Source organism: Elgaria multicarinata, chromosome 3 (assembly GCF_023053635.1).
Source record: "Elgaria multicarinata webbii isolate HBS135686 ecotype San Diego chromosome 3, rElgMul1.1.pri, whole genome shotgun sequence".
Classification (NCBI taxonomy): Eukaryota; Metazoa; Chordata; class Lepidosauria; order Squamata; family Anguidae; genus Elgaria; species Elgaria multicarinata.
The window spans coordinates 146,234,537-146,260,354 of NC_086173.1; the positions used below are offsets into that span (position 1 = coordinate 146,234,537).

Genomic DNA, 25,818 nt, shown 5'->3' on the forward strand with positions numbered 1-25,818 from the left:
GCCTATAATGCTGTTAAGATGGCCCTGCCATCAGCCTTTATTCATTGGTCCATGTGATCTATCATGTGGTTAGTAGTGTTGATGTGTGCTTGTTAGTGCAATCAAACATTGATTGAAATCTGTAAACACGCATGTGCAAAAACAGCTTACGGGTTCAGAAAGCACTTGAACCCTATTGGTTCACCTGATGATTTATGCCATTGAGCCTGCGCCGTTCACGTTTCTTTGTTCACAGACTGTGAGAACCTCCCCAAACTTCAGACCATTTACTGATCTGTATTTCTTCCTCGCGCGTGCGTGTAACTCTTACATAAGCGCTGAGGCGAAGTCCCCGTATGTGGGACCACTTCCTAGGAGACACTTTCCGGGCAGCTTCTTTGGTTAGTAGTTTTGATTTCCTGTTAGGCATTGCCTGGCAACCTATAATACAGATAACTATAATACAGATAATTGCCTACTCCAAGGGAAGCTCGGAGGATGGCAACAAGGGAGAGGGCCTTTTCAGTGGTGGCCCCCCGACTGTGGAATGATCTCCCCGATGAGGCTCGCCTGGCGCCAACATTGTTATCTTTTCGGCGCCTGTTCAAGACTTTTCTCTTCTCCCAGGCATTTTTAACAGCATTTTAACAGCATTTAACAACGTTAAGTTTGTTTTTAATGGACCCCACAATTGTTGTTTTTAAATGGATACTGTTGTTTTTATACTGTTTTTATGTGTGTGTGTGTGTGTGTGTGTGTGTATGTGTGTGTTTTTAAATTGTATACTTTTAATGTTTACTATTTTTAAATGTTGTAAACCGCCCAGAGAGCTTCGGCTGTGGGGCGGTATATAAATGTAATTAAATAAATAAATAAATAAATAAACAGTGGAAATTCGTATAACACTGTCACCATCACCATCTCTTCAAACAGGCTTAAAAATAAAAATAAAAATTAAGGGTGCAATTCTATTCATGTTTACACAACAACAACAAAAAAGAAAGTGCTGCAACTCCCAGCATTCCCCAGCCAGCATGGGATTGTGCTTGAATATCTATATCTATATCTATATCTATATATCTATATCTATATCTTTCCTCTTCCTTATTTTGTGTGTGTCATGTCTTAAATTTAGATTCCAAGCCTGAAGGCAGGGACTCTCATGACATCTATCTTTGTAAGCTGCTCTGGGAATCTTTTTAGCTGAAGGACTAACTTGACGACGATGTAAATAAATACAAATAATAAATGAACAATGTACAACCCAAACCACACTATGTTTGTGGTAATATATTTTTAAAATATGTTTGAACTTATTTTTGGCAGAAAGCTGCATATAAACATGAAAAATAAATATTCCCCATATATACAAATGACACCTGCTAAAATTCCCTTTTCAATACAACTATTAAAGATACAGGAGCCCTGTCCTCTTTTTCATATGGTCACCCTAGCATAGGTTTGACCTCAGGCATTTCCCCCCCTCCTAGCACACCATGATGGGGTGGGGGAAGAAGGGCCGGTCCTATCATTAAAGTGAAGCAGCTAACTGAGGCCTCAGATTTGGGGTGACATAAAAAAGCAGCAAATTGTTATTTTTTTATTATTGTTGTATTTTTCCTTTCAGGGAAAAGTACTTGTGAGATTTTCTGCCTCAGGCGCCAAAATAACTTGGCCAGCCTTCAGTACTAAACACCTTGACTTGGGGAAAGGGGTGACATTTGTTACTTTGCCTCAGGGAGCAAAATGTCTCAGGCCAGCCCTACACGTGACGAGGGGTAGCGGAGAACTGTGTGTATGTGTGTGAATTGCATGTGCATGTCTTGGGGGGGATCTACACTACTGCTTTAAAGCGCTTTATAACAGTTTTGACAACTGTTGGGGCCCAGGACACACTGCATATACAGTTTTCAAAACGTTTTCAAAGTGCTTTAAAGCGCTTTCAAAGCAGTAGTGTAGATCCCCCCTTGGTCAAACTACACATCATGTTCATTGTGTAGCATGTAGTTGAGCCTATTCTTTTCTTTTTTAAGAGAAAGCACATGCAGGGATCAGGACCACTGAACACCAGGCGCTTTGGCGCTGTGAGGCACCTTGCTCCCACACTTGTGTTCCTTCCCAGCATCTGCACGGGAAGGAACGCAAGTGTGAACTTTCCTGGTCTTTAAAAGTAAAAACAAACAAAAACAAATGGGAGGAGAGGAATGTAGCCATTCCTCCCCCTTTTTAAATTTTATTGTCTGTATCTGCGCAGCTGCGCGGATAGCAATAATTTTAAAAAAAGTGGGGGTAGGGAGGAACGAGGCAACCAGAGGAGGACGTGAGGGGGCAGGTACTTGGGGCAAACCACCTCTCCTCCCTCTGGCTGCCCATTCATCCCCCCTATTTTTTAATTTTTTAATTCCCTGTATCTGCGCAGCTGTGCAGATACAGATAATAAAAATTTAAAAAGGGGGGAGGGAGAAATGGCCCTGTTTCCCCCCCCTATTTTTATTTTCTTTACTTTTACAGACGCGGGGGCGCCATGGGCTCCACTGCCAAAAAAAGTTGGGATAAGTACCCGACTTTTTTGGAATGGTGTTTCCAGGGTTTGCCCCCGGATGGCTTCGCAATGGCGGCTGCGTCATGTAGATGACGTGCCGCTACTATGAATCCACCCCTGGGCAAACCCTTCGTGTAGATGTGCCCTAGAAAGGGGGGGATTAAACCTCCTGCCCTACCTAGCCAACTCTGCTCCGCTTCCAGCTCCTGTCCCTCACCTGTCAGCTCCTCCTTCAACTCTCTCGGCATTCCCTTCGGTCTCAGCTGATGAACTGTCTAAAATACTGCGCTCGTCGAAGCCTTCCACTTGTTCCCGTGATCCGATTCCCTCTCGCGTCTTTATTAATCTTATCCCCGCTATCCTCCCGTCCTTGCTTCACATCATTAATTCTTCTCTGTCCTCTGGTTCATTTCCTTCTGCTTTTAAACATGCTACAGTCTCTCCCATTCTCAAAAAACCCACTCTTGATCGACTATCCCTGTCTAACTACCGACCTGTCTCCCTCTTGCCCTTTGTCTCAAAGATCCTGGAACGTCTGGTCTACTCTCGTTGTCTTGACTTTCTCTCTAATAACTCTGCTCTGGATCCCTTTCAATCTGGCTTCCGTCCTTTGCATTCCACTGAAACAGCCCTTACCAAGATCACCAATGATCTTCTTACTGCCAAGTCTAAAGGCCATTATTCTGTTCTTATTCTCCTTGATCTAACCGCAGCCTTTGACACGGTTGATCACGATCTTCTCTTAGATTCCCTCCACGACCTTGGACTCTGTGGCTCTGTCTATAACTGGTTCGCCTCCTATCTAGAAGGTCGCTCTTTCAGCGTGTCGGCTAACGGCAGCTCGTCCTCCTCTTTTCCCCTTTCAGTTGGGGTTCCGCAAGGCTCGGTGCTTGGCCCGTTGTTGTTCTCTCTATACATGCTGCCCTTGGGCAAGCTCATTCAATCTCACGGCCTCCAATATCACCTGTATGCCGATGATACACAATTATATCTTTCATCTCCGGAACTTTCTCCAGATGTTCACGATCGTATCTTGGCATGTCTTTCAGATATCTCAGCCTGGCTGCTTCATCGTCGTTTGAAACTTAACATGGCAAAGACTGAACTGCTAGTTTTTCCTCCTAAACCTTCTCCTCACCTCTCATTCTCCCTTACTGTCAACGATGTCACGCTTACTCCGGTCAAGGAAGCTCGTAGTCTTGGCTTTATATTTGACTCCTCGCTCTCCTTTACTCCTCACATCGAGGCAGTAGCTAAATCCTGTCGTTTCTTCCTGTATAATATTGCCAGGATTCGACCATTTTTGTCTGTCTCTTCTGCCAAGACTCTCGTTCACGCACTGGTTATCTCTCGGTTGGACTACTGCAACCTTCTTCTCTCTGGCCTTCCTTCGTCTCACATCAGTCCGCTGGTCTCTGTCCACCACTCTGCCGCTAAGATCATCTTCTTGGCCCGCCGCTCTGACCATGTCACTCCACTTCTGAAATCTCTTCACTGGCTTCCAATTCACTTCAGAATCCAATATAAACTTCTCCTACTGACCTTCAAAGCTCTTCACGGCCTAGCTCCTGCCTATCTCTCCTCTCTCATCTCACACTATCGCCCCGCTCGGGCTCTCCGCTCCTCCGATGCCATGCTTCTCGCCTGCCCAAGGACCTCCACTTCCCTTACTCGGCTTCGTCCTTTTTCTTCTGCTGCCCCTTACGCCTGGAACGCTCTTCCAGAACACTTGAGAACTACCAACTCAATCACTGCTTTTAAGACTCAGCTCAAAACTTTTCTTTTCCCTATAGCCTTCAAATATTGAGTTTGTTCTGACTTTACACTGTTGGTTTTGCCCTACCCTGTGCCTGTTTACACTTCCCTGTGCCTGTTTGCATTCTCCTTCCCTCTTTATTGTTTACTACAACTTATTAGATTGTAAGCCTATGCGGCAGGGTCTTGCTATTTATTGTGTTATCTGTACAGCACCATGTACATTGATGGTGCTATATAAATAAATAATAATAATAATAATAATCCAAAATTCCCCCCCTGTTGGAATTAAAGGGGGGAGTCTCCATTGCTCACCTACAAGTTACACAGTTAACATAACTTGGAGTTTGTCCCATGTGTGAATGGTGTTTGTGCAAGGGAGCAGAGTGGATACAGCCACTTTGGGTTCTTGTGGTGGGTTCCCAGGTGGCATTGCAGCCCTCGGCCCCCAAAAGGTTCACCACCTTTGATGGTTAGCAAAAGCTTTTAAGATGCACAGAACTCAGGCATAATGGAAAAGTCAAACTACTTCCACCATTCACAAATGCCACTCACACCCAGTTGCAAAAGCTGCCAACACAAATTCAAAGTGTCTTAAGGTGCAGTCATCACACAAGCCATTTAGCAAACAAGAGAGTTTATTCAATTTCAAGTGTTTAACTTACAGGGCGGTACAGGAGGTTGTAATGACCCATAATGCCAGCATCTTAATTCTAGCTATCGTTCATTGTATTTAGTAACTGTGTGTATTTTGCGGTCTTTGGCATGTTTTTTTAAAAAAATCTTTTGGGCACAGGGCCAGAACAGCTTTTCTGTTTTGAGACTCTTTGGTTTAAAGAAAAGACAACAGATAAAAGGAAGCACTTCTTCATACAGCGCATAGTTAAACTATGGAATTCAGTTCCATAAGATGTAGTGATGGCCCTTTTTATGGCTTTAAAGGGGGACTGGACAAATTCATGGAGGAGAAAGGCTATCGACGGCTACTAATCCTGGTGGCTATATGTGTCCTGATGGCTATATGTGACTTTCAGTATCAGAGGCAGTATGCCTATGTATACCAGTTGCTGGGAAACATGAACGGGAGGGTGCTGTGAATTTCACCTAGTGAAATCCCCTCTTCATCACAACCGTTAAGGCTGCAGGAGCCCTGCTCTCTTTTGTATCTGGTCACTCTAGTATAGCTCCTGCAGCTCTAACGGTTGGGATGAAGAGGGAATTTCACCAGGTGCTGCATGCATACAAATGCCACCTGCTGAAATTCCCTTTTCTAGGCAACTGTTAAAGATACAGGAGCCCTGTCCTCCTTTTCATATGGTCCTCCTAGTCCATACAAAAACAGAATATTGGCAACCCTGCTCCTCCCTTTCTTACAGAGCTCAGCCTCTTTATCAGGGGTGGGCAACCTGTAGCCCTTTGCCTTATTTTAAAAGGCCTCTAAAAGCAATCTGCTCAGGCACATGGCAAGAGTAACTGGTTCCTCCTCTGATAGCTAACAAGGCAGAGAGGAAATGGGAGAGAGAGAGAGAGAGAGAGAGAGAGAGAGAGAGAGAGAGAGAGAGGATGACCACACCCATGCCCGTTCTTGGCTCTTGTCCCCTGTCCCATCCACCACTGGCATATGCCAGCATTCGCATGAAGGTGTCTTCCACCCTTCCTGCTCTCTCTTGTGTTATGTTTACAGCCCTTTTGCATGGTCCTTCATTATTCTTTGAGGAAGAACAAGATCCAGTCCCAAATCTCCCTGCTCCTCCCCTGATCCCACGGGTTTATAACCAAAGACCTCCATGGCTTGTCTGCAGATGGCTTGGACTTCTTGCACCTCCTGGAAGCTGAGATGCTTCCTCCAAGCCTGGGAGACCATGTTGGCATTTTTCTGTATTCCCAAGGGATCTGCGTCGTCACTGCTGGTGGGCCAGTGAGTTATATTGTAGACCCATGCCTCAAGCTTAGGGGAGGAAGACAAGCTAGTGAAATGGTACCACTTGGCCATGTGCCCCAGCGGGTCTCTCACCAGGTCTTCGTAACGGGTGAGGAGATATCGCCCTCTCCAGGCTGGAGGCATGTAGTGCAAGGCCGTGAGGTACATCTCAGCCTGGCTGTGGCAGATTTGGCGCATGACCCCCTGGATGCCGGAGGTGGCGTTGACAGCGTTGGCAAGGAGCAGGTCATCCGGGAGAAGAGAGAAGACCTTCCGCGAGGCATAGACAGCCCGCGGGTCTCTGACCAAGTGGATGACATGAAGATGGAGGGAGGGATCCGTCAGGAGCGGAAAGAGGGCTTCCAGTTGGAAGAAGCGCACGGTCTTCACCACTACGTGGCTGTAGGTGGCGCAAGCTTCTGAAATCTTCCGAAAAGGGGTGTCACCGCATTGGGCTTTGCACTCCTCGAAGTCTACAATGTCAGAGCGGCTGAAGGCCTCGCAGGCTGGAGGGGAGCACAGGGCCCGGCTCATTTCCCACAAGAAGAGGTGATTCACCTTGCTGGGACTTTTGATGTAGGTGCTAAGGGCTGCCATGTCACACAGAAAGATGGAACGCAGCAAGTCTCGCAGGGACCCATGGAGGAGTTCGGGGTTGCCCCAGGGCATGCGGTTCCACACGTGCTTGGCTGGCTCCATCATGTAGAAGACCTCTGGGTTCTGGCTGAAGAGCTGCCCTGCAAAAGTGGACCCAGAGCGCCAGCTGGAGAGGATCAGCACATGGGTCTTGGTTTGAGGTTGAGTGCCATGGTGAGGCTCTAGCCTCCTCTGGGACAAGAACAAAAAGAGCACAAGCAAGGCCAAGGCCAGGAGAAGTTGGGAGCTGCTGCTGCTGTTCCGAAAGCGCATTTTGCCAGGCTGAAGAGGGAACAGATACAGAACAAGAGTCAGTTAGACAGCTCTGGAGGCGGCTAGAGGAATAGAATAGTATGGAAGTACAGATTCTGCACCCAGGAAACCTCAGCTATGTGTTTGGAACAGATTTGTACAAATTACTTAGGGAGGTTGTGGCCTCTCCCACACTAGAGGCCTTCAAGAGGCAGCTGGACAGCCATCCATCAGGGATGCTTTAAGGTGTATTCCTGCAGTAAGTAGGGCTTGGACTCAATGGCCTTGTAGGCCCCTTCCAACGCTACTACTCTACGATGCTATGAATTGGATCCCGGGGCCTTAATTAGCAGGGGCCGGGCAAAGAGGATCGCTTCCCTGCTATGATTCAGACATATCGTATGTGTACTCCTGATGTCAGGGGTGTGGAATCTGTAGTCCTCCAGATGCTGCTGGACTCCAATTCCCATGGGACCATGCTGGCTGGGGCTGATGCATAGTAACATCTGGAGGGTCACAGGTAGGGATGGAGAAATCTGTCAATTACAGTTTCTCATTTTTCAAATCTTAAATTTGGTAAATCCTGAACTTTGAGATTTTCCCCAATCTTAAATTTGCTTTGACGTTGATATATATATATATATATATATATATATATATATATATATATATAGTTTGCATGACTAGTTATTTGAATTTTTGTGCATTTTTCCCTTAATACATGCATTTTTGTATGCAATGTTGCTGGCTAATATATACATTTTTGGCAAGGAATTTTCCAAATGTAATGCATCTTTGAACATTATTTTCACTAATATATGTGCACTTCCCCCCTGATATATGCATTTTCATGCGGTTTTTGATTGGAAAACATAATGGCAAAATGGGGAAATGTGTGAATTTAGCAGGATATCTACGTTTCAGTTTGTGTCTGGACTCAAAATGCAAAATTAGGTAAATTCATATTAAAATGCCCAGTCTCTAGCCACAGGTTTTGCATCCTTGCCTTAGCAACACCTGTATTTCTGGCCAGCTCACTGTTTTGTGCAGCGAGTAATTCATATTACAAATAAGCCAACAATGAGGGATTGTAGCTCCTTGGGAGACACATGCTTTGCATGCAGAAGGTCTTCTGCTCAGTCCCAGGCATCCTCTTTTAAATAGTTCTCTGGTAGCAGAGCTGTGAAAGACCTCTCTTTCTCTCTCTCGGACCTTGCAGAGTTACTGCAGGTTGGAAGTAAAAGAACCTCTTTCAGCCCAAGAGCCAAATTCCATTTTGGAGAAGCACTTCCAGTGGTGGGTGCGTCTGAACATAGGCATTCACACCACATTTCATTAGGGTGTGCATCAAGGTTGTTGTTGTTTTTTAAAGGCGGACATTTATTGAATAAAAGACATTATTTTTATTCATTTATTTATTAAACATTGTAGACACAGATGCCCTACTCTGTGTTTGGCTTGCCTGACTGGGGGAGGGAGAGTGTTCTAGGTGAGGGCGCGAAATGAGAAGACGCTCCTCAAATCCCAACATTGGTGGGACTTTGTGGTGACATTCGCCAGAGGTGGGGCTTATGAAGACATATTAGCCTTCAGGGGCCCTCCTCCTGGCCTCTTTGAAGTGTAGCTCCTGGGAAAGAGGGTCCCAGCAGAGTGGTGCCTTTTTGCTCCTGCTTCCGGGAGCAAAGATGCTGTCTCAGAAGCAGTGTTTCTTTGACGTGGTGGCGGAGAAGTCAGAGGACCATTTCCACTGCATCTGGATCCCCCTCTGGATCCCCACACAATTACCCCCTCAATTTGGCACTTATTGCTTGAGACATTAGGATATGCCTGGGCACACCCAGCACACCCCTTGTGCACGCCTATGCATCTGAAAGGAAAAGCAACAGGGCCAAAATACCAAATCCCCATTCAGAAAAGGCTGAAATGCCTCTCTTAAGCCTTAGTTACCCTCAGTAAGAGCTTTAAGCTAAAATATGCTGGTATTTTGGCCACACACACTTTTGCCTTTAGCCCCGCCCACTTTGCCTTCTGCCTTTCCCCCACCACTGGGGTGTGTCTCCCAGAGGTTCAGCCCTCAGGTTGAAAGAGTTTCCCTTGCCATTGAAGGTTAATTCCTGAAAGAGGTAATGTAGGGTGACCATATGACCAGATTTTCCCGGATTTGTCCAGGTTTTCGGGGACAAATCCGGGAGGGGAAATCTGGATTTTCCAAAGAGCAGCTCTAATGGGAATTAACTAAAATGCTTATAACTCTGTCATTTTTTAAGATAAAGACATGAAACTTGGCACGATGGTAGCTCTTAGGAAGGGCTTTAGTCATACCAAATTTGAAACAGATCCGGTCATCTATTGATTTTCTAGATTTTTTTAAAAAATTGAGGTTTTAAAATTATTATTTTTAAACCGTCATTTTTAAAGATAAAGAGATGAAACTTCACACCATGATAGGATTTAGGTAGAGCTTTAGCCACACCAAATTTGAAACAGATCTGTTCATCCATTGATTTTTTAGGATTTTTTTTAAATTGAATTTTTTAAATTATTATTTTTAAACTGTCATTTTTAAAGATAAAGAGCTGAAAGTTGGCACCATGATAGCTTTTAGGTAGAGCTTTAGCCATACCAAATTTGAAATAGATCTGTTCATCCATTGATTTTAAGGAATTTTTTTAAAATTTGAGGATTGTCAAACCTCCTCTTTGGGGTTTTGCATATTGAGCAGTTTCAGCCCTTGGCGTTAAGGGGATCTCCAGTCTTTAGGTAAACTGCCACAACACCCACCCTAATGTTAGAGTAGAGAAACTTGTGACAATTATACACAAGCTTTTTAAAAAAATTGAAATTAAAAAAAGCCAGCCATCCGGCCGGCCAGTAGCAAACCCTGTTAACAACAACAGCAGCTTGCAATGAGTGAAGACTAAGTCAGAAAAGATATTTGAGGGAAGGGGGGACTGTATCACACAAAGCATAGCAAAAGCTTCAAAGTACAGCAAAACCTACAAAAGTAGGAGTGAGTGAAGTTAATTTCAGATACATTGAATCTCTCACTTGTTCTTTATTTCAGTGATTTTAACATTAAGATGCTATGTATAACAGATTTGTCTTAAACCCCAAAGAGGAGGTTTGACAACCTGAGTTCGAAGGATATGGCTCCAGCAGTTTTAAAATACAATAATTTTAAAACTTTGAACTTTTAAAAAAATCCTAAAAAAACAATGGATGGACAGGTCTGTTTCAAACTTGGCATAGCTAAAATCCTTGTTAAGAGCAATCATGGTGCCAAGTTTCATCTCTTCATCTTTAAAAATAATATATATATATTTTTAAAAAATTAAATCCTCAAATTTTAAAAAATTCCTAAAAATCAATGGATGAACAGATCTATTTCAAATTTGGTATGGCTAAAGCTCTACCTAAAAGCTATCATGGTGCCAACTTTCAGCTCTTTATCTTTAAAAATGACAGCTTAAAAATAATAATTTAAAAACCTCCATTTAAAAAAAATCCTAAAAAATCAATGGATGAACAGATCTGTTTCAAATTTGGTGTGGCTAAAGCTCTACCTAAATCCTATCATGGTGCAAAGTTTCATCTCTTTATCTTTAAAAATGACAGTTTAAAAATAATAATTTAAAACCTCATTTTTTAAAAAAAATCTAGAAAATCAATGGATGAATGGATATGTTTCAAATTTGGTATGACTAAAGCCCTTCCTAAGAGCTACCATCGTGCCAAGTTTCATGTCTTTATCTTAAAAAATGACGGAGTTATAAGCATTTTAGTTAATTCCCATTAGAGCTGCTCTTTGGAAAAATCCGGATTTCCCCTCCCCTCCCAGATTTGTCCTCAAAAACCCAGACAAATCCGGGCAAATCCAGTCATATGGTCACCCTACGCTATGGGGATAATTCAAGGGAAACGGGTACGTGGGATGAAGCTATTTGCTCTTCACCCAGGTTCTTGGGGGGGAAATCAACGCTTTGAAGGAGCAAAACAAAACCCCTGGTTGTTCTTAAGTGTTGGCTTCTCTGCTATTATGCTGAACACACTACGATTAGTCTCCATCTACAGACTCCCATCCCCTTGGAGTGCCACAAGAAAGAGCCAGTGAACTATTAATCATTCATATCCTGCTGGCCGATTTAGGCCAGAACTATACAGTATACCAGCAAAGACAAGTTCTTAACACCATCTCTGTTGAATAACACAAATTCAGGTGCAGGGAGGATTTGCAAGACTGTCATAGCAGGTAGCAGGACTTCCCTGCCCTCCTCCATCTGCCTCTGTTTTCCTACAGCCCCTGCCCCCTCCACGCACACGAAGTTATTTCTTGCCTCAGTAGAGTCCAGGCTGGTTGGGAGAAAAGCTGTAGCATGGGCAGAATTAAGTACGCCCCTCCGACTGTTGCATCCTCCCCTGCAACCATGCCCCTGCAAGGTGGGGGAGCTGGGTTTATGGATGCAAAATGAATCTCTGACCTAAAAAATGCACATTAATGAATAAAGCTTTCAGTGCTTGTCCAAGAGTGGATGGAGAAGTAAGTATTTACCTGTCGCTGCCTGTACCTCTCACAGGTGCTTCCAGGTCCTATATGCAGAAAGAAGCTCCTAGAGATTGAAACTGTCTTCTCTTTCTGTGTGTGCGTGCGTGCGTGCGTGCGTGCGTGCTTGTATGCTCAGAGGGTGGTTTAGCATTCTTTGGACACACAGCCCTGAGGGGAAATAATAATCTAGGGCTAAGCAAACATGCTTCATGTCTGGAAGAGCTACAAAGAACACTCTTGTGCAGTCTTCCTCGACCTAGTGCCCTCCAGATGTTTTGGACTATAGTTCCCAGCATCCCTGAATACTGGTCAGCCAGGCTCAGGATCCTGGGAGTTGAAATCTAAAACATCAGGAGGGAACCAGGTCGTGGAAGTGTACGTATAATGTCAGCCATAGTGCAAGGAAGAGGAGGTATCTAACTCACTATTTCTCATATTTGGAGGGCGGGGGTTAGGGACTGTACTCGACAGGGCTGCTTCCCTTCCTCCCCATCTCTACATGCACTCAGACATGTAGAGGTGTACATGCAAAAGCCCATCCCCAGATGATTAGGATACAGCCCTGTCCGTGATCTTGGCTCCTCCAGCTTCACCACCATCCACTACCCAGATGACTCCTGCTTCCTCAAAAGATGTTGCTTTTTCCTCCTCGATGCCCATCAGGCTTGGAACGGAACACCTGTGTGATGCCACCATTTCTCTGAAGCCTTTGGCACAAACTTTTAGTCCCCATACCTTACTGCAGGCATGGAAGGCAACTGGCCAGCAAAATGTCCCCATCCATCAGCTTTGTGCCCAGGTCTGTCCCCTCTCCCAGCAGGGAAATGCTCTTATCTCCGATCAGCTGCTGATTGGAGATAAGAGCTTTCCCTTGCCAAGGAAAGGGGCCTGGGGAGGAAAGCTGCTGAGTGATTTCATTCTGTTTACCTCTGAGGCTTGTCCTGCTTACTTCTTAGTAATCTGGCTCTGCCTACTTGTGAGTAGACATGCCACTTGTGCTCACACTTTTTAGTAGATATGTAGAAGCCTGGTATTTGGGATGCTATTTTGAAGTAAGGATGCCTATCACTGGGAAATCCAGTTCTTTTTTCTTTCTTTTTGGGCTCCACGGAGTTCCACAGCGTGAACAACTCATTTTGTATCTGCAAGCCAAGCTGTGGGCCATTCTCCAAACTCTGGGAACTTTTGGGCACATTTTTTTGGTAGGGGGAAGGTTCTGAAATTTGTGCAATTTTTTAAGCAATTTGTGCAACTTTGGCCATAATGTGCACAAATTGGAGAAACATCCAAAACAAAATGCACAAAATTCCCAGAAAATCTAAAAACTGGACCAACTCGCTGCAGATCATGCCAGGCACTGCAGTGGGAATTGAAATAAAGTCGGGGGGCGAAGCCTAGGAAAACACATCGAATTCCACCCTCCCAAATGGAGTTCTCCAACATCCCTAATTTGAAGATGCTGAATGATTCAGTCCTGCTTACTTCTGAGTAGACATCCAGAGACAGCAGGTGTTCAGTTCTGCCTGCTTCTGAGCGGGCTCAAAATAGGTAAGAATCACATTTTGGGCCTGCCCACTTTGCCTTTGGCACCGCCCACAGTTGGAATGTGGCCCTCGAGACCTGTCCCAGATTGGATTGGAATAGGTTCCCCACCCTTACCCTGTTGTAACCAAGCCTTAATATGAGTCACTGAAATTAATGCAGAATTTCCCCGTTTACACCTTGCTTCCATTTTTCTCCTCTTCTCTGTTGCTTCCCCTGTGCTAAATGATAGGTGGATCTTTCCTCTTGTTGTAGTGCCTTCTACCAACTCCGGTTGGTGGCCCAGCTACGCCCCAATCTAGACAGGGATAACCCGGCTTCAGTTGTCCATGCTCTGGTAACCTCCAAGTTAGATTACTGCAATGCGCTCTACGTAGGGCTGCCTTTGAAGATGGTTCGGAAGCTGCAGCTCGTGCAAAATGCAGCGGCCAGATTGATTTCGGGAACCAGAAGGTCCGACCATATAACACCTGCTCTGGTCCGCTTGCACTGGCTGCCTCTATGTTTCCGAGCCCAATTCAAGGTGCTGGTTTTGACCTATAAAGCCTTACACGGCTTGGGACCACAATACCTGACGGAATGCCTCTCCCGACGTGAATATACCTGGTCGCTACGTTCAACATCTAAGGTCCTCCTCCGGGTGCCTACTCCAAGAGAGGCTCGGAGTGTGGCAACAAGGGACAGGGCCTTTTCGGTGGTGGCCCCCAGACTGTGGAATGATCTCCCTGACGAGGCTCGCCTGGCACCAACGCTGCTATCTTTCTGGCACCAGGTTAAGACTTTCCTCTTTGCCCAGGCATATGGCGGCACATCTTAATCACCCGCATGTTTAGTTTTTTAACGGTTTTTAATGCTTTATGTGTGTATGTTCTGTGTTTTAGAATTTTAAATTTTGTATACTCGTTTTTATCTTAATTTTAGAATTTCTGTAAACCGCCCAGAGAGCCCTGGCTATGGGGGTGGTATATAAGTGCAATAAATAAATAAATACATGGTTAGCCCAAGCTTTTACAGGCTGCAAAATTAGCATCAATTCATCTGGCGAGGTTTCCCCCCACCCCCCCGTCACTGCAGGCTTCATCCCACGTACCCGTTTCCCTCAAATTATCCCCATAGCATAAAGCTGTTGTTGTTGTTGTTAGCTAAATCACACCCCGGGCTGCAACGCTCCTAAGATCCTTTGCATACCAGGAAAGGGTTTAAGGGGGAGAAATGTAAAAAATCATAAAATATCAAATTTGGTATGCTGAAAGCCCACCTTAACACCTATTACTGTGCCAATTTTGATGTTTTTATCTTTAAAACTTACGCAGATGTAAGCATTTGTTTAACTTTTCTTTAAACATATCAAATCATTCTCCTGTGCCCCCAGTGGCGGCTCAGAGAACAACAAAATATTCACTTCTAAAGAGGTAGTTAAAGAGGTTGGTTCATTTATATATGAAGCACAATTAAAGCGGGATGCATGGGAGTACTTCACAGTCAAAGCAGATTATAAACTGGAAAACTTCAGAGTCCTTTGCACGCAATTCGCAGTGATTGCACAGTACAGCGCTGGCGTGATGAAGCTTCCAGTCTCCATGCGGTTCATTCTCTGCCCATTCTGCAGTAGTTAAAGGCAGAAGGGTTTTGTTCTTGGTGGTGGTACTGGTGGCAGGGCCGGTGCCAGACTATTTTGCGCCCTAGGCAAGGAGAGCTACTTTCACACACACACACACACACAAAATGCCAACTTTGATTTTTAAGAACGCATGTTTCCTGGAAAAAATAAGAAGCACAAAACTTGAAACTACTAAATTTATTTTAAAGTGCAAGAAATATGTCATGCCAATTATAGCAAACAAATTGGAAAGGAACATCTATGGGTCTAAAATGCATTATTTAAATAGGAATATCATCTCCAAATCATCCCCCCCAACTCACACGCGCGCGCACGCACGCACACACACACACACAGCATCACACACTCCAAACAAACACACGCATGAACACATGCATTCACTCAAAGACCCCATGCACACCATTCACCCATACATTCACTCTCTCTCTCTCTCTCTTCCAGGCACGTTCTGGAAGTCCGAACGTGGAGCTGCTCCACCCCCACCCCAGCATCCCTGGCTTCGCTTCGGCTGGGCGGGCGCGGGGCGCCATCTCACCCACCCAGGCCCAGCTGAATCCTCGGGCCGGGCCAGCTCACAGCCAACGTGCGTGAGTGCTGCGCTGTCCCCAGCGCCCCTCTTAGCTTGGCGCTCTAGGCGGCTGCCTGAGTGGCCTCTATGGTAGCACCGGCCCTGGCTGGTGGTTTTCTTGGGATTCTCTTTGGATTCCTGCTACTCATTAAAACTTCGCTAAAACCACTCAGTAACTTTGTCACTTTCTGCATCTCGCCTTGGGACTCATCACAGGAGTTTTACATAACGAGCAGCATTAATGAGAACCAGAGCTCTCTCCCAGTGCTTTCCCCAGAAGAGGGATGCTAATGAGGCCCGCCGTGCCAGAACATAACAATTAATGAGGAATGATGGGTTGTAATGACGGCTTCCAGTGGGGACTTCGCTTCAAACCAATTCAAGTGCCTCTATAGACAAAGTTGTCCCAGTCAGGAATCAGGAGACCCGCCACTGTGGCTCCCAACATCTTTTATTTTATTTATTTATTACACTTATGTACTGCCCCCATAGCCAGAGCTCTCTGGGCAGTTTACAGAAATTCTAAAATTTTCTCTTACTTAAAATCGTCCTCTCCCCACATGGCTGCTAATTTAATGGAGAAACAACATAAGGGGCTTACCGTTTCCTAGTGCACTGTTTCCTCAATTTAAATTACCTTCCCTGTAGTTCCAGGTGCTAGAATGTCTTCCTCAGAGGGGTTCATAGCAGCTTCAGGAGCTGGACGATTTAGATCAAAGGAACAATATAGGAGGAAGGGCAGAGGGATATGGTGTGTTGGTCGGTTACTCTGCACAGAGCTATTCAGCTGGGATATACTTAGAGCTGGAGCGCAGAACATCAGGCCCAGAGGCCCTGTCTGGCCTTCCTGGGTCCCCAGTTGGCCCCACCCTTTCCTCTGGCCGCACCCCCTGTCCCCCAACCACTGGGTGTTTTGTTTCCCTGCTCTTTTCTAAAAGGTTAAAATACGGTGACCATATTTTGGAAACCAAAAAGGAGGACAACATGGTTGCCCCCAAGGGTCTGTGTCCATTACCCAGGGGGCGTGCCCACCCGAACATAGCCTTGGTCACATGTCTGATTTTACAGCACACATGTAAGACAAATCTGTTCTACATAACATCTTAAAATCACTGAAATAAAGAACGTGAGAGATTCAATGTATCCGAAATTAACTTCACTCACTCCTACTTTTGTAGGTTTTGCTGTACTTTGAAGCTTTTGCTATACTCTGTGTGTTACATTCTCCCCTTCCCTCAAATATCTTTTCTGACTCTATCTTCACTCATTGCAAGCTGCTGTTGTTGTTAACAGGGTTTGCTACTGGCCCCAGATCTGTTTCAAATTTGGTATGGCTAAAGCTCTACCTACAAGCTATCATGGTGCCAAATTTCAGCTCTTTATCTTTAAAATAAAGTTTAAAAATAATAATTTTAAAACCTCATTTTTTAAAAAAATCCTAAAAAATCAATGGATGAACGGATCTGTTTCAAATATGGTATGACTAAAGCCCTTCCTAAGAGCTACCATTGTGCCAAGTTTCATGTCTTTATCTTAAAAAATGACAGAGTTATAAGCATGTTTGTTAATTCCCATTAGAGCTGCTCTTTGAAAAAAAATCCGGATTTCTCCTCCCCCCTCCCGGATTTGCCATCAAAACCCGGACAAATCCGGTCATATGGTCACCCTAGTTAAAATGTCTCTCCTAAAGCATAGTTACTGGCAGGAAGAGCCCAACAATAGGCAAGCCTGCAGATAGTGGCTGTTGACACTGTGGGTTCTCTCTGAATTGGAAGCACTTAAATCTGCGTTGCTGGATCAGTTATGATTGAAAATGGCTATAGTAAGTTTTCTTCCCCAATACATTACATTGGGTGGGGAACCATCCCAAACTGCAAAAATCAGTAGGCTTCTTTGGATGTTTTACGTCCCAGGTCCCTTTGTGTTTACGGAAAGAAGTGGCAAGTGGCTGAAAATTGGGTGGCAACGTCCTGCAAGGATTACATTGTGGATCAACTTCTGTGTAAATGCTGCGACAAAAAGTGCATCCAGGGTAAGATTTTGTCCTAGACACTTGCATAAGATGGTTTAATCGATTAAGCTTACAATCTTCCACAAACATAACTGGGAACAAATCAGATGGGACTTATTTCTGAGTAGTTATGCATAAGATTGCATATAATTAATGAAGATGGCCTTTATTTGAAAGGTAGTATTCCCCACCATGTGGATTCTGGGCATTTCTGCCAGGTGGCTACTGCCACCTAGTGGCAAAATGCAAATAATTGCCAACATCTGAGGAGATTTAAGACCGCAATCTGGAACCCGTATATAATTCTTGATTAGAAATCCTTCAAAACAAAACAAAAACTGAGTCCATCGAACCATAAGTCAATGTCTTCTTGGTGGAGAAATCTGCACAATTTAGATGTTTATTGCATCAATATCTGGTGGCTTCAGCTGTACCAACTTCTCCATATGGAAGTATTTATTTATTTGACTCAGAGCCTGCCTTTCTGCCAAGAAAATGGCACAAATGGTGGCTAGCAATTATGGGAACTTTTTTTAAAAAAAACATACAAATTGATAAAAAAAAATGGCAAAAAAATAATGCTAATAAAACAAATGGATTAAAAACACAGATAAAACACACACACATTTCAGAATAAAACAGCACTCAACCCAGCAGACGAACTCAACATCCCAAAGGCCTGCTTGACCAGTGAGGTCTTTGCCTGCCATTGGAAAGGCAGCAGTTAGAGGAGGCAACTGTGGTTCTCAAACTGTGAGGGGTGGCCACCCTTTGTAGGACTCAGGGCACTCGGAGTACATGTGTGGGAAAGGGGGGCTGTGTCCTGTTTTACAGAGGACCATCCTCTATTTGAAGGAGTCCTCTATTTGAAGATCTGTCCAATCCAAATTCAGTTTAAAGAACAATAAGTAGGGAGAGTAGCAGACGCTTTGAAATTGCCAATCCACAGTTTGTACCTGGATAGTTGACTCAGCAGGCACACAGGTCACCTAGTCATGGTGACATGTATTGTATTTCTATTTAAATCATATTACTTATCTTTAAATTGTCACATGTACCCATACAATATGTTATGCAAATTGGTCCTCTTTTTTGGGGTCATGAACATCCTTTTTGGGGGGAATCTGTAAGTGGCCATCTTAGTGTGGGAGGGTGAAGTTCCAGGGAGGGAAAGGATCCTGAGATGAGTGATTCTTTCCTTCCACACCAGCCTTCTACACTTGAGGAGAGGCTGCACTCTTATGGCCCCATCATCACAAAGTGATTTGTGAAGAAGGGAGTTGACCACCCCAATCCTCAGGTCCTTGCATGCAGCAACAGGCTACATGCACATAACTGTGAGCAAGGATCTTTTCATATTGAGCTAAAGAGGGTCCAATCTGATCCATCTCTCTCTGGTAGCACCAGATGATAACCCAGGTCCTAGCAACATGGCCAGGCTTCAGCCACTGCCCAAACCCAGCAGATCAGAGGCTCTTGAGACCGAGACCGAGACCGAGACCTCCAAGTCAGGACCTAGGGAATCCATACAAGCAACCTGGTTCCTCCTGCCCTCGTAAAGAACCGTCTCCCTCTGTTGCATAAATTATGCCAAATCCAAGTGTGCCCAAATCCAATATTGAGACACTCATGAAAGATCACAGGCAAGGCATTGGGCTCCAAACGTTTATTCTCGAGAATAAGGTCACTCTTCTCGCTCACACTGCTAATTCAGAGTCACGCTGGGCTGGGGCAGGACAATAGCTTATGTACTTCCATGCAGTGGTCAGAAAGGGGAATTGCAGCTGAAATTACTCAGCTGCCATCGCCATATGCTTTCCCAGGTGTGCTTTGCACCTGTAGCCCTTCTCCTATTGGTGATGTGGCTAGGGGGCAGTCCTAAGGACTTGGCTGGGTTTGATTGGTCAGTTTCATTTGAAACTGACCTATGGTGTTGTCCTGGCAGTTAATCAGCAGTGTGGATTCAGCAGGATTAGCTTAAACAATATCGTCTGGCAAGAAAGGGGCTTGGAAGTCACCTACATGCTGCTTACATGGGGGTAAATGGAGACTCCACTAGGGCATCTGACTACTTCCTCTTCTCTGCCCTGTGCATCTCTGTACCCTCCCCAGGTGTGCTTGTGTGTATGCGTGTCAGGGGGAAATGGACATTCTAGTTTTTACATCACCTCTACACTAGGGACCTGTGTCCCCATAGCAACCCACCCATATGCCTAAAGGGACTTGTCAAAATGGAGGATGAGAGGCCTAACCCTTTAAACCTTCCATTCTTCAAGGAAAGGATGGAGCTTGTGTGGGTGATCTGGCCCTCAGTTGGTTTTCAGGCTTTGAGAGAGTAAGTTAGTTGCTTTTTTGGTTGCTGCAACTATTAACCTACTTACGTAGCTTTGTTGGACCTTGTCAAGGACCAGTCCACCATACCACACCTAGGTTTAATCAATTTGTTTTTCCCCCCGCCCTTCCACTGTGCCTTTGCTCCCTTTGTGTTATCTATATTTAAATGACATTTTGGCAAGGAGGGTCCTCACTCTTCCTAATATTTTAAATGAAAATGATGTCCTTAATTTCATTTATTCATGTACATGCTGCTGGGTGAAGCAGTGTGGGGTATCAGAAGTATGTATCTAAGCCATATATACCTATTATGGAATGATTTCATGGTAAGTCTCAGGTACTACATATATAATCACTTCATTTAAGCAATCTGACATCCCCCGGCCACCCAGTCTTTTGGTTAAACACTTTCTGCAAAATTTCCAGCAGGCATTTAAAGGAGCATCCATAAAATAACATTATATCATAGTTCATAGGGTGACCATATTTTGGAAACCAAAAAAGAACCCGGGGTCATCCCATGAAGCTGATTGGTGGGAGATTCAGGACAAATAAAAGGAAGGACTTCTTCACACAGCGCAGAGTTAAACTATGGGATTCACTACCACAAGATATAGTGATGGGCACCAATTTGGATGGCTTTAAAAGGGGGTTGGATAAATTCCTGGAGAAGGCAATCAATGGCTATTAGCCCTGATGGTTATGTGCTATGTCCAGTATCTGAGGCAGTAAGCCTGTGTGCACCAGTTGCTGGGGAACATGGGTGGGAGGGTGCTGTTGTACCATGTCCTGTCTTGTTGGTCCCTGGCCAAACAGCTGGTTGGCCACTGTGTGAACAGAGTGCTGGACTAGATGGACCCTTGGTCCGATCCAGCAGGGCACTTCTGATGTTCTTGTTCTTAACTGGAGGTGACATGCAAGTTCCAGGCAGGGATAGGATTGAGTTAGGTGGTCCATTTCACCTCCACCAGCTGAGATCTGAATAGCTATCTGGATTTGTGGCAATAACTGCACCATTACCGGCCTATCATTCCAAAATTATTATGGAAGAATGGAGCTACTAGACCTCCAACTTTGTTCTCATGTTTCACTCTGTGTGGCTGAGAGAGGTGGGGGGAGGTTGGGTGGGATGAGAAATACTCTGCTCTATTCCTCTTATAGCTCCTGTCTCACATTATTATCCAAGTCTACACATCCTCCCATTTATTTATTTATTTATTAAAACATTTCTATCCTGCCCTATTATTGGGATCTCAGGACGGTGTACAGACAAATTCAGAACAATATAAAAATAATAATTTACACAGCTAAAAATGTATTAAATCATTAACAATTTTTTTGTGAACCACCCAGAGAGCTTCAGCTATTAGGCGGTATAAAAATGTAATAAATAAATAAATAAATTAATTAAAACAAGTAGAATTTTTTTAAAAAGCAATAAAAAAAATTAAAACTATGTGTAAACATGGAGAATTTAGCTCTCAAAGGCTTTGATAAAAAGCCATGTTTTAACCTGGCACCGAAATGAAGCCAGTGCCGGCGCCAGTTGGGCCTCTAAGAGGATAATATTCTACAACCGGGGTGCCACCACAAAGAAAGCCCTCTCCCATGTCCCACCCTAATGTATGTCTCATGTTGGTGGGACACAGAAGAGGGCTCCTCCATCAGATTTCAAATTTCGGACAGGTACTCCCTCAAGTACCAAGGTCCCAACCCAATGTCATTGCCAACACCTTGAATTCTGACTGGAAGCATATAGGCACCCAATGCAATTCTTTTAAGGCTGGTGTTATGAGCTTTATAGGATGTTCCGGTGCTGCATTTTGCACTAGCTGCAACTTTCGAGTCATCTTCAAGGGCAGCCCCACGTAGAGTGCATCGCAGTAGTCTAGTTGGGAAGTTACCAGCGCATGGACTACTGTGGCTAGGTTGTCCCTGTCCAGGAAGGGTCATAGCAGGTAGATCAGCTGAAGCTGACCCCAAGTACTCCAGGCAAGGGAGTTGGACTCGATGGCCTTAGGCCCCTTCCAACTCTACTATTCTATGATTCTATAATTCTATAAGATCAACAGGGTAGCACTCCCCCTGTCTGTCACCTGGACAGAGCAACCAAGGCAGTTTCAGTGCCGTGCAGCAGTAGGCCAAATGCAACATGGCTGTATGCAAGGATTGCAAGCTGTTCACCTGTGGAACAAATCACTAGTGCTGGCTTTGAGTGTCCAAAAGGTTATTGTAAGTTTAGAAGTGGGGAAGGGGGAGGTAAGAAAACTACATGGAAAAGCAACAGACTCTTATGGTACTTTAAAGATTAATTTGTTAATTTGGGTATAACGCTTTGTGCAGTAGAATACTCTTCTTCAGAATAGACTTCAGCAGTGGCCGTAATTTGTTTAAAAAATTGTCCGATGATAGAACAACACATTACAATTAACATGTTTAGCTGTGATACTTCCTGGAAGCCATCCAGTCAATCATCATACCAACCTAACGTAATTCATTGGACTATTGTGAGGATGATGCAGAACAAAAAGCATCATCCTTTTTGTTCTGCATATTGTAGTGTGAAAGAAGACATATTGTAGTGTGAAAAGTGCCGTAAGTTATTAATGAGGAGGTTTTGTTAAAAGATGTTGCTACTCCGCCAAGAGAAGATGGGGGCTGTGGGGCTCAGTTCTTCTTGACTGCTCTTCTCATTGCTTTGTGTACCTCTTTGTTCTTCAGAGTGTAGATCAGTGGATTAAGCATGGTGGTGACAAATGCATAGAAAAGGGAAATCATCTTGCTTTGGTCTCGGGAGTAGTTGGACGGGGGCTGGAGGTAACTGAAAATGATGGTGCCATAGAAGAGCGACACCACAACCAAGTGGGAGGCACAGGTGTTGAAGGCTTTCCGCCTACCCTCAGCTGAGCGGATCCTCAGCACGGCAGCTGCAATGTAGCCGTAAGAAACTGCGATCAGGCCCAGTGGTACTAGAAGGAACACCACACTGGCAGAAAAGAGTACAGCTTCATTGAGTGAGGTGTCAACGCAGGCCAATTTGAGGAAGGCTGGCACATCACAGAAGAAATGGTCTATTTTGTTCTGGCCACACAGCGGAAGCCTAAGGGTCATCATTGTATGCACTAGTGAATTGCTGAAGCCACTAAACCAGGAGAAAGCAGCCATTTTAATGCAGAGGGAGTGGTTCATAATAGTTGTGTAATGCAAAGGATGGCACACTGCAGCATAGCGATCGTAGGCCATGATAGCCAACAGAATACATTCTGTAGAGCCCAATGCATGAGCGGTGTACAGCTGGACCAAACAGGCACTATAGGTGATGGTCTTGCTTGTTCTCCAGAAGTTCACCAGCATCTGAGGGCCATAACTGGTACTAAAACAAAGGTCAATGAAGGAGAGGTTGCTGAGGAAGAAATACATGGGGGTGTGGAGATGGGGATCCAGCAGCAACACAACAATGATGGTTGTGTTGCCCACCAGGTTCATCATGTAGCATATCAGAATAATGGCAAAGAGCACCATCTCCAAGCGTGGGCGGTCTGCTACTCCCAATAAGATGAATTCTCCTTGGTAGCTTTGATTACTTTCTTCGCATGATGTTTCTCTGTACATTTTCTATAAACCCCAAAAAACACCAAAAATAATGAATAGCAAAATATGGCTACAAAATGGAAGCTAGTGGAAACAGGTGACATGGAAGAAACAGTGATGTCATTGTGATCTGTTCAGACCATGCAATGACTTCCATACCTGGACTGCAACTTCAGTCGAAGCCCTGAAAATCTTGGTCCAGGCTTCAGTTATTTATTTATTATTACATTTTTTTTAAATTGGAACTGCTTTCTTTACCAAAAGTGCTGTTGGATCTATTGGGTATGAATATGAACCAGAAATTATTCACCTCGGAAGGGAACATGCTAATATTCACAAGAGTGGAGATCCTGTTCATACCTTGCTACAGGAATATGTGGGTAGAGTAAACCAACACACCGCCCCTTGAAATTCTTCAGCTTTTCTGACAAGCCTTTCTACCAGAACTCTATTGAAGGGATTGAGAACGGCCACAAGAGTACAGGAACACATCCACAGGGATCAACATTGAAAATAGCCATGTTGCAGCGCAATCTGATACATGTTTACTAAGGCCTAATCTACACCAAGCAGGATATAGCACTATAAAAGTGGCATGAAAGCGGTATGTGTCAATGAGCCCCAACAGTTGTCAGTGCACTTCAATACCGCTATGAAGCAGTAGTGTGGCTCCTGCCTTTTATATGCTTCTTTCATAGTGTAATATCCTGCTTGGTGTAGATTAGGCCCCAGAAATAAACCGTATTGCTTTTAGTGAGTCTTAGGCCATAGCTAGACCTAAGGTTTATCCCTGGATCGGCCAGGGGTCAAACCTGTTCATCTAGGTGACACACAGGGGATCCAGTGCTCAGGCAGGGGCGAACCCTGGATGATCCCAGGATAAACCTTAGGTCTAGCTGTGGCCTTATTCTCTAATAGATATGCTGATAACTAACACAGGAAATCTGTTAAAGAGAGACAAGACAGAACAACTGTGCAATGCCTTCTGATTGCTACTTTGAGGGGCCCCTGTCTGGAAGCAGCCTATATCAGAAGCCAGCTTGGATACAGAATTCTAGTGGGACACACCCTGTGCCACATTTTATGTTGGAGGGCATAGATTCTAATAAAAGAAGAAGCTTGTCTTGAGAATGATGATAAAATACAATGCTAAGATCTTAAGATAGGAAAATAAAAGAGCGAGGAAGCTTAGAGGTTATTTAGAACAACTATAACGAAGGATCATTATGTTTCTGTCTTAGAGGAAGCCCAGTTGTACATCCCACCTCCGTTTGAGATATGATTACTTGGACTGAGGCTTCTCCGTAGTTGCACCCAGACTATGGAACATCTTACCCTGGCTTAGTCCTCTTTCTTAATGTCTTCAATCACTAATGAAAAAAGTTCCTGTTTAGATGCTCCTTCTAAAGATGAAAGCTACAACTTGTACCTGTCACCTGTGGCTATTGTCATGATGATGATGATGATGATGGTGGTGGTGGTGGTGGTGGTGGTGGTGGGAAGAGAGATTCCTTAGAAAAAGAGGGGGAACCACATGAGACCAACAGCCAAAGAAAGAGAAGCAGATAGCTGTCGAAAGGTATAGATGAAAAGAGATGGACGGGGTGGTGGAATGGTGGGAAAGGGAAAGCTAGCTAAAGGGCCCAGTGGGAGAGAAAATGATGGATTCAAATGATACTAACAACTTTTGTATGCTTCCCCATAACATAAAGTTCTCTGGGTGGCGTAATGATAAATGCTGGGTAGAGAAAAAGGAGAGATACTAATGGAATTCACAAAGAATATGACTGAATTACACGCCTAACACATGTCTATGTTTCACGCAGAATGTTAAAAGCAAAATTATGCTAACAAAAGACAGAGAGCAAATTCAGAGTGTTGCAAGAGGAGAGGATAATAGCAGGGAAAGCAAACAGGAGACAGATGGAGACAGGAATATAGAGTGTCAGACAGACAGCTACAGAGTGGTCAGCATCAAAGATGAAGGAAAAGGGAGAAGAAGGTGAACCTCTCCTCACCCCACCTCTCTTACCTTGGTTCGTCTGTCTAATTCAGCCCAGGTTCTCAGCTATTCTGGCTCAGCATTGTGGGCTCTGCCTTCATGGAGACCCTAGTTAACATTTCTTTAACCTAAAAGGTGCCATGTGTGGAGGGAGGGGGCAGGGGAGCTGTTTTTACGAGTGCCATCCTGGACAAGGAAGCTGTCACTCACTGGTCTTGTCTCTAACGATGTGCCACGTGGCAGAGCTCCAGGGAACCAAAGCTCAGACTGAATGATTAGGGGCAAACTACACCTTACTTTGTTTACTGCAGCCATGGGTAATGAAGCCCCAACGGCCCCTTCTCCCCTGCAAGATATCCCCGGGAGGAGGTGAATTGCATCACAGAAGGGACGGAAGGAAGGGAATACTTAGCCTTGTAGAAGAAAGAAACAGGAGGAGGACAGGAGGGGCGGGGGTGCAGCTCCAATCTCGAAAACAGGAAATAATGAGGCAACTTTAAAAGTTGCTAGAAGAAGTTACT

At 44.6% G+C, this 25,818-nt stretch overlaps 3 protein-coding genes across 3 annotated transcripts in view; 1 reads left to right on the forward strand and 2 right to left on the reverse strand.

Moving 5' to 3' along the window:
- Positions 1–25,818, forward strand: part of POLR1H (RNA polymerase I subunit H) — a 64,158-nt gene that overhangs the window by 2,234 nt on the left and 36,106 nt on the right. The window lies entirely within an intron of this gene.
- LOC134395499 (carbohydrate sulfotransferase 6-like) lies at positions 5,955–7,106 on the reverse strand. The gene has a single exon (XM_063121663.1). The coding sequence runs from the start codon at positions 7,104–7,106 to the stop codon at positions 5,955–5,957; it is 1,152 nt and encodes a 383-aa protein (XP_062977733.1).
- On the reverse strand, positions 22,372–23,316 carry LOC134395500 (olfactory receptor 2G3-like). Its single transcript, XM_063121664.1, has one exon. The coding sequence runs from the start codon at positions 23,314–23,316 to the stop codon at positions 22,372–22,374; it is 945 nt and encodes a 314-aa protein (XP_062977734.1).

Bases quoted from the DNA above. Each gene is read 5' to 3' on its own strand.
- LOC134395500 (XM_063121664.1), bottom strand. From the start codon at position 23,316: ATGTACAGAGAAACATCATGCGAAGAAAGTAATCAAAGCTACCAAGGA.
- LOC134395499 (XM_063121663.1), bottom strand. From the start codon at position 7,106: ATGCGCTTTCGGAACAGCAGCAGCAGCTCCCAACTTCTCCTGGCCTTG.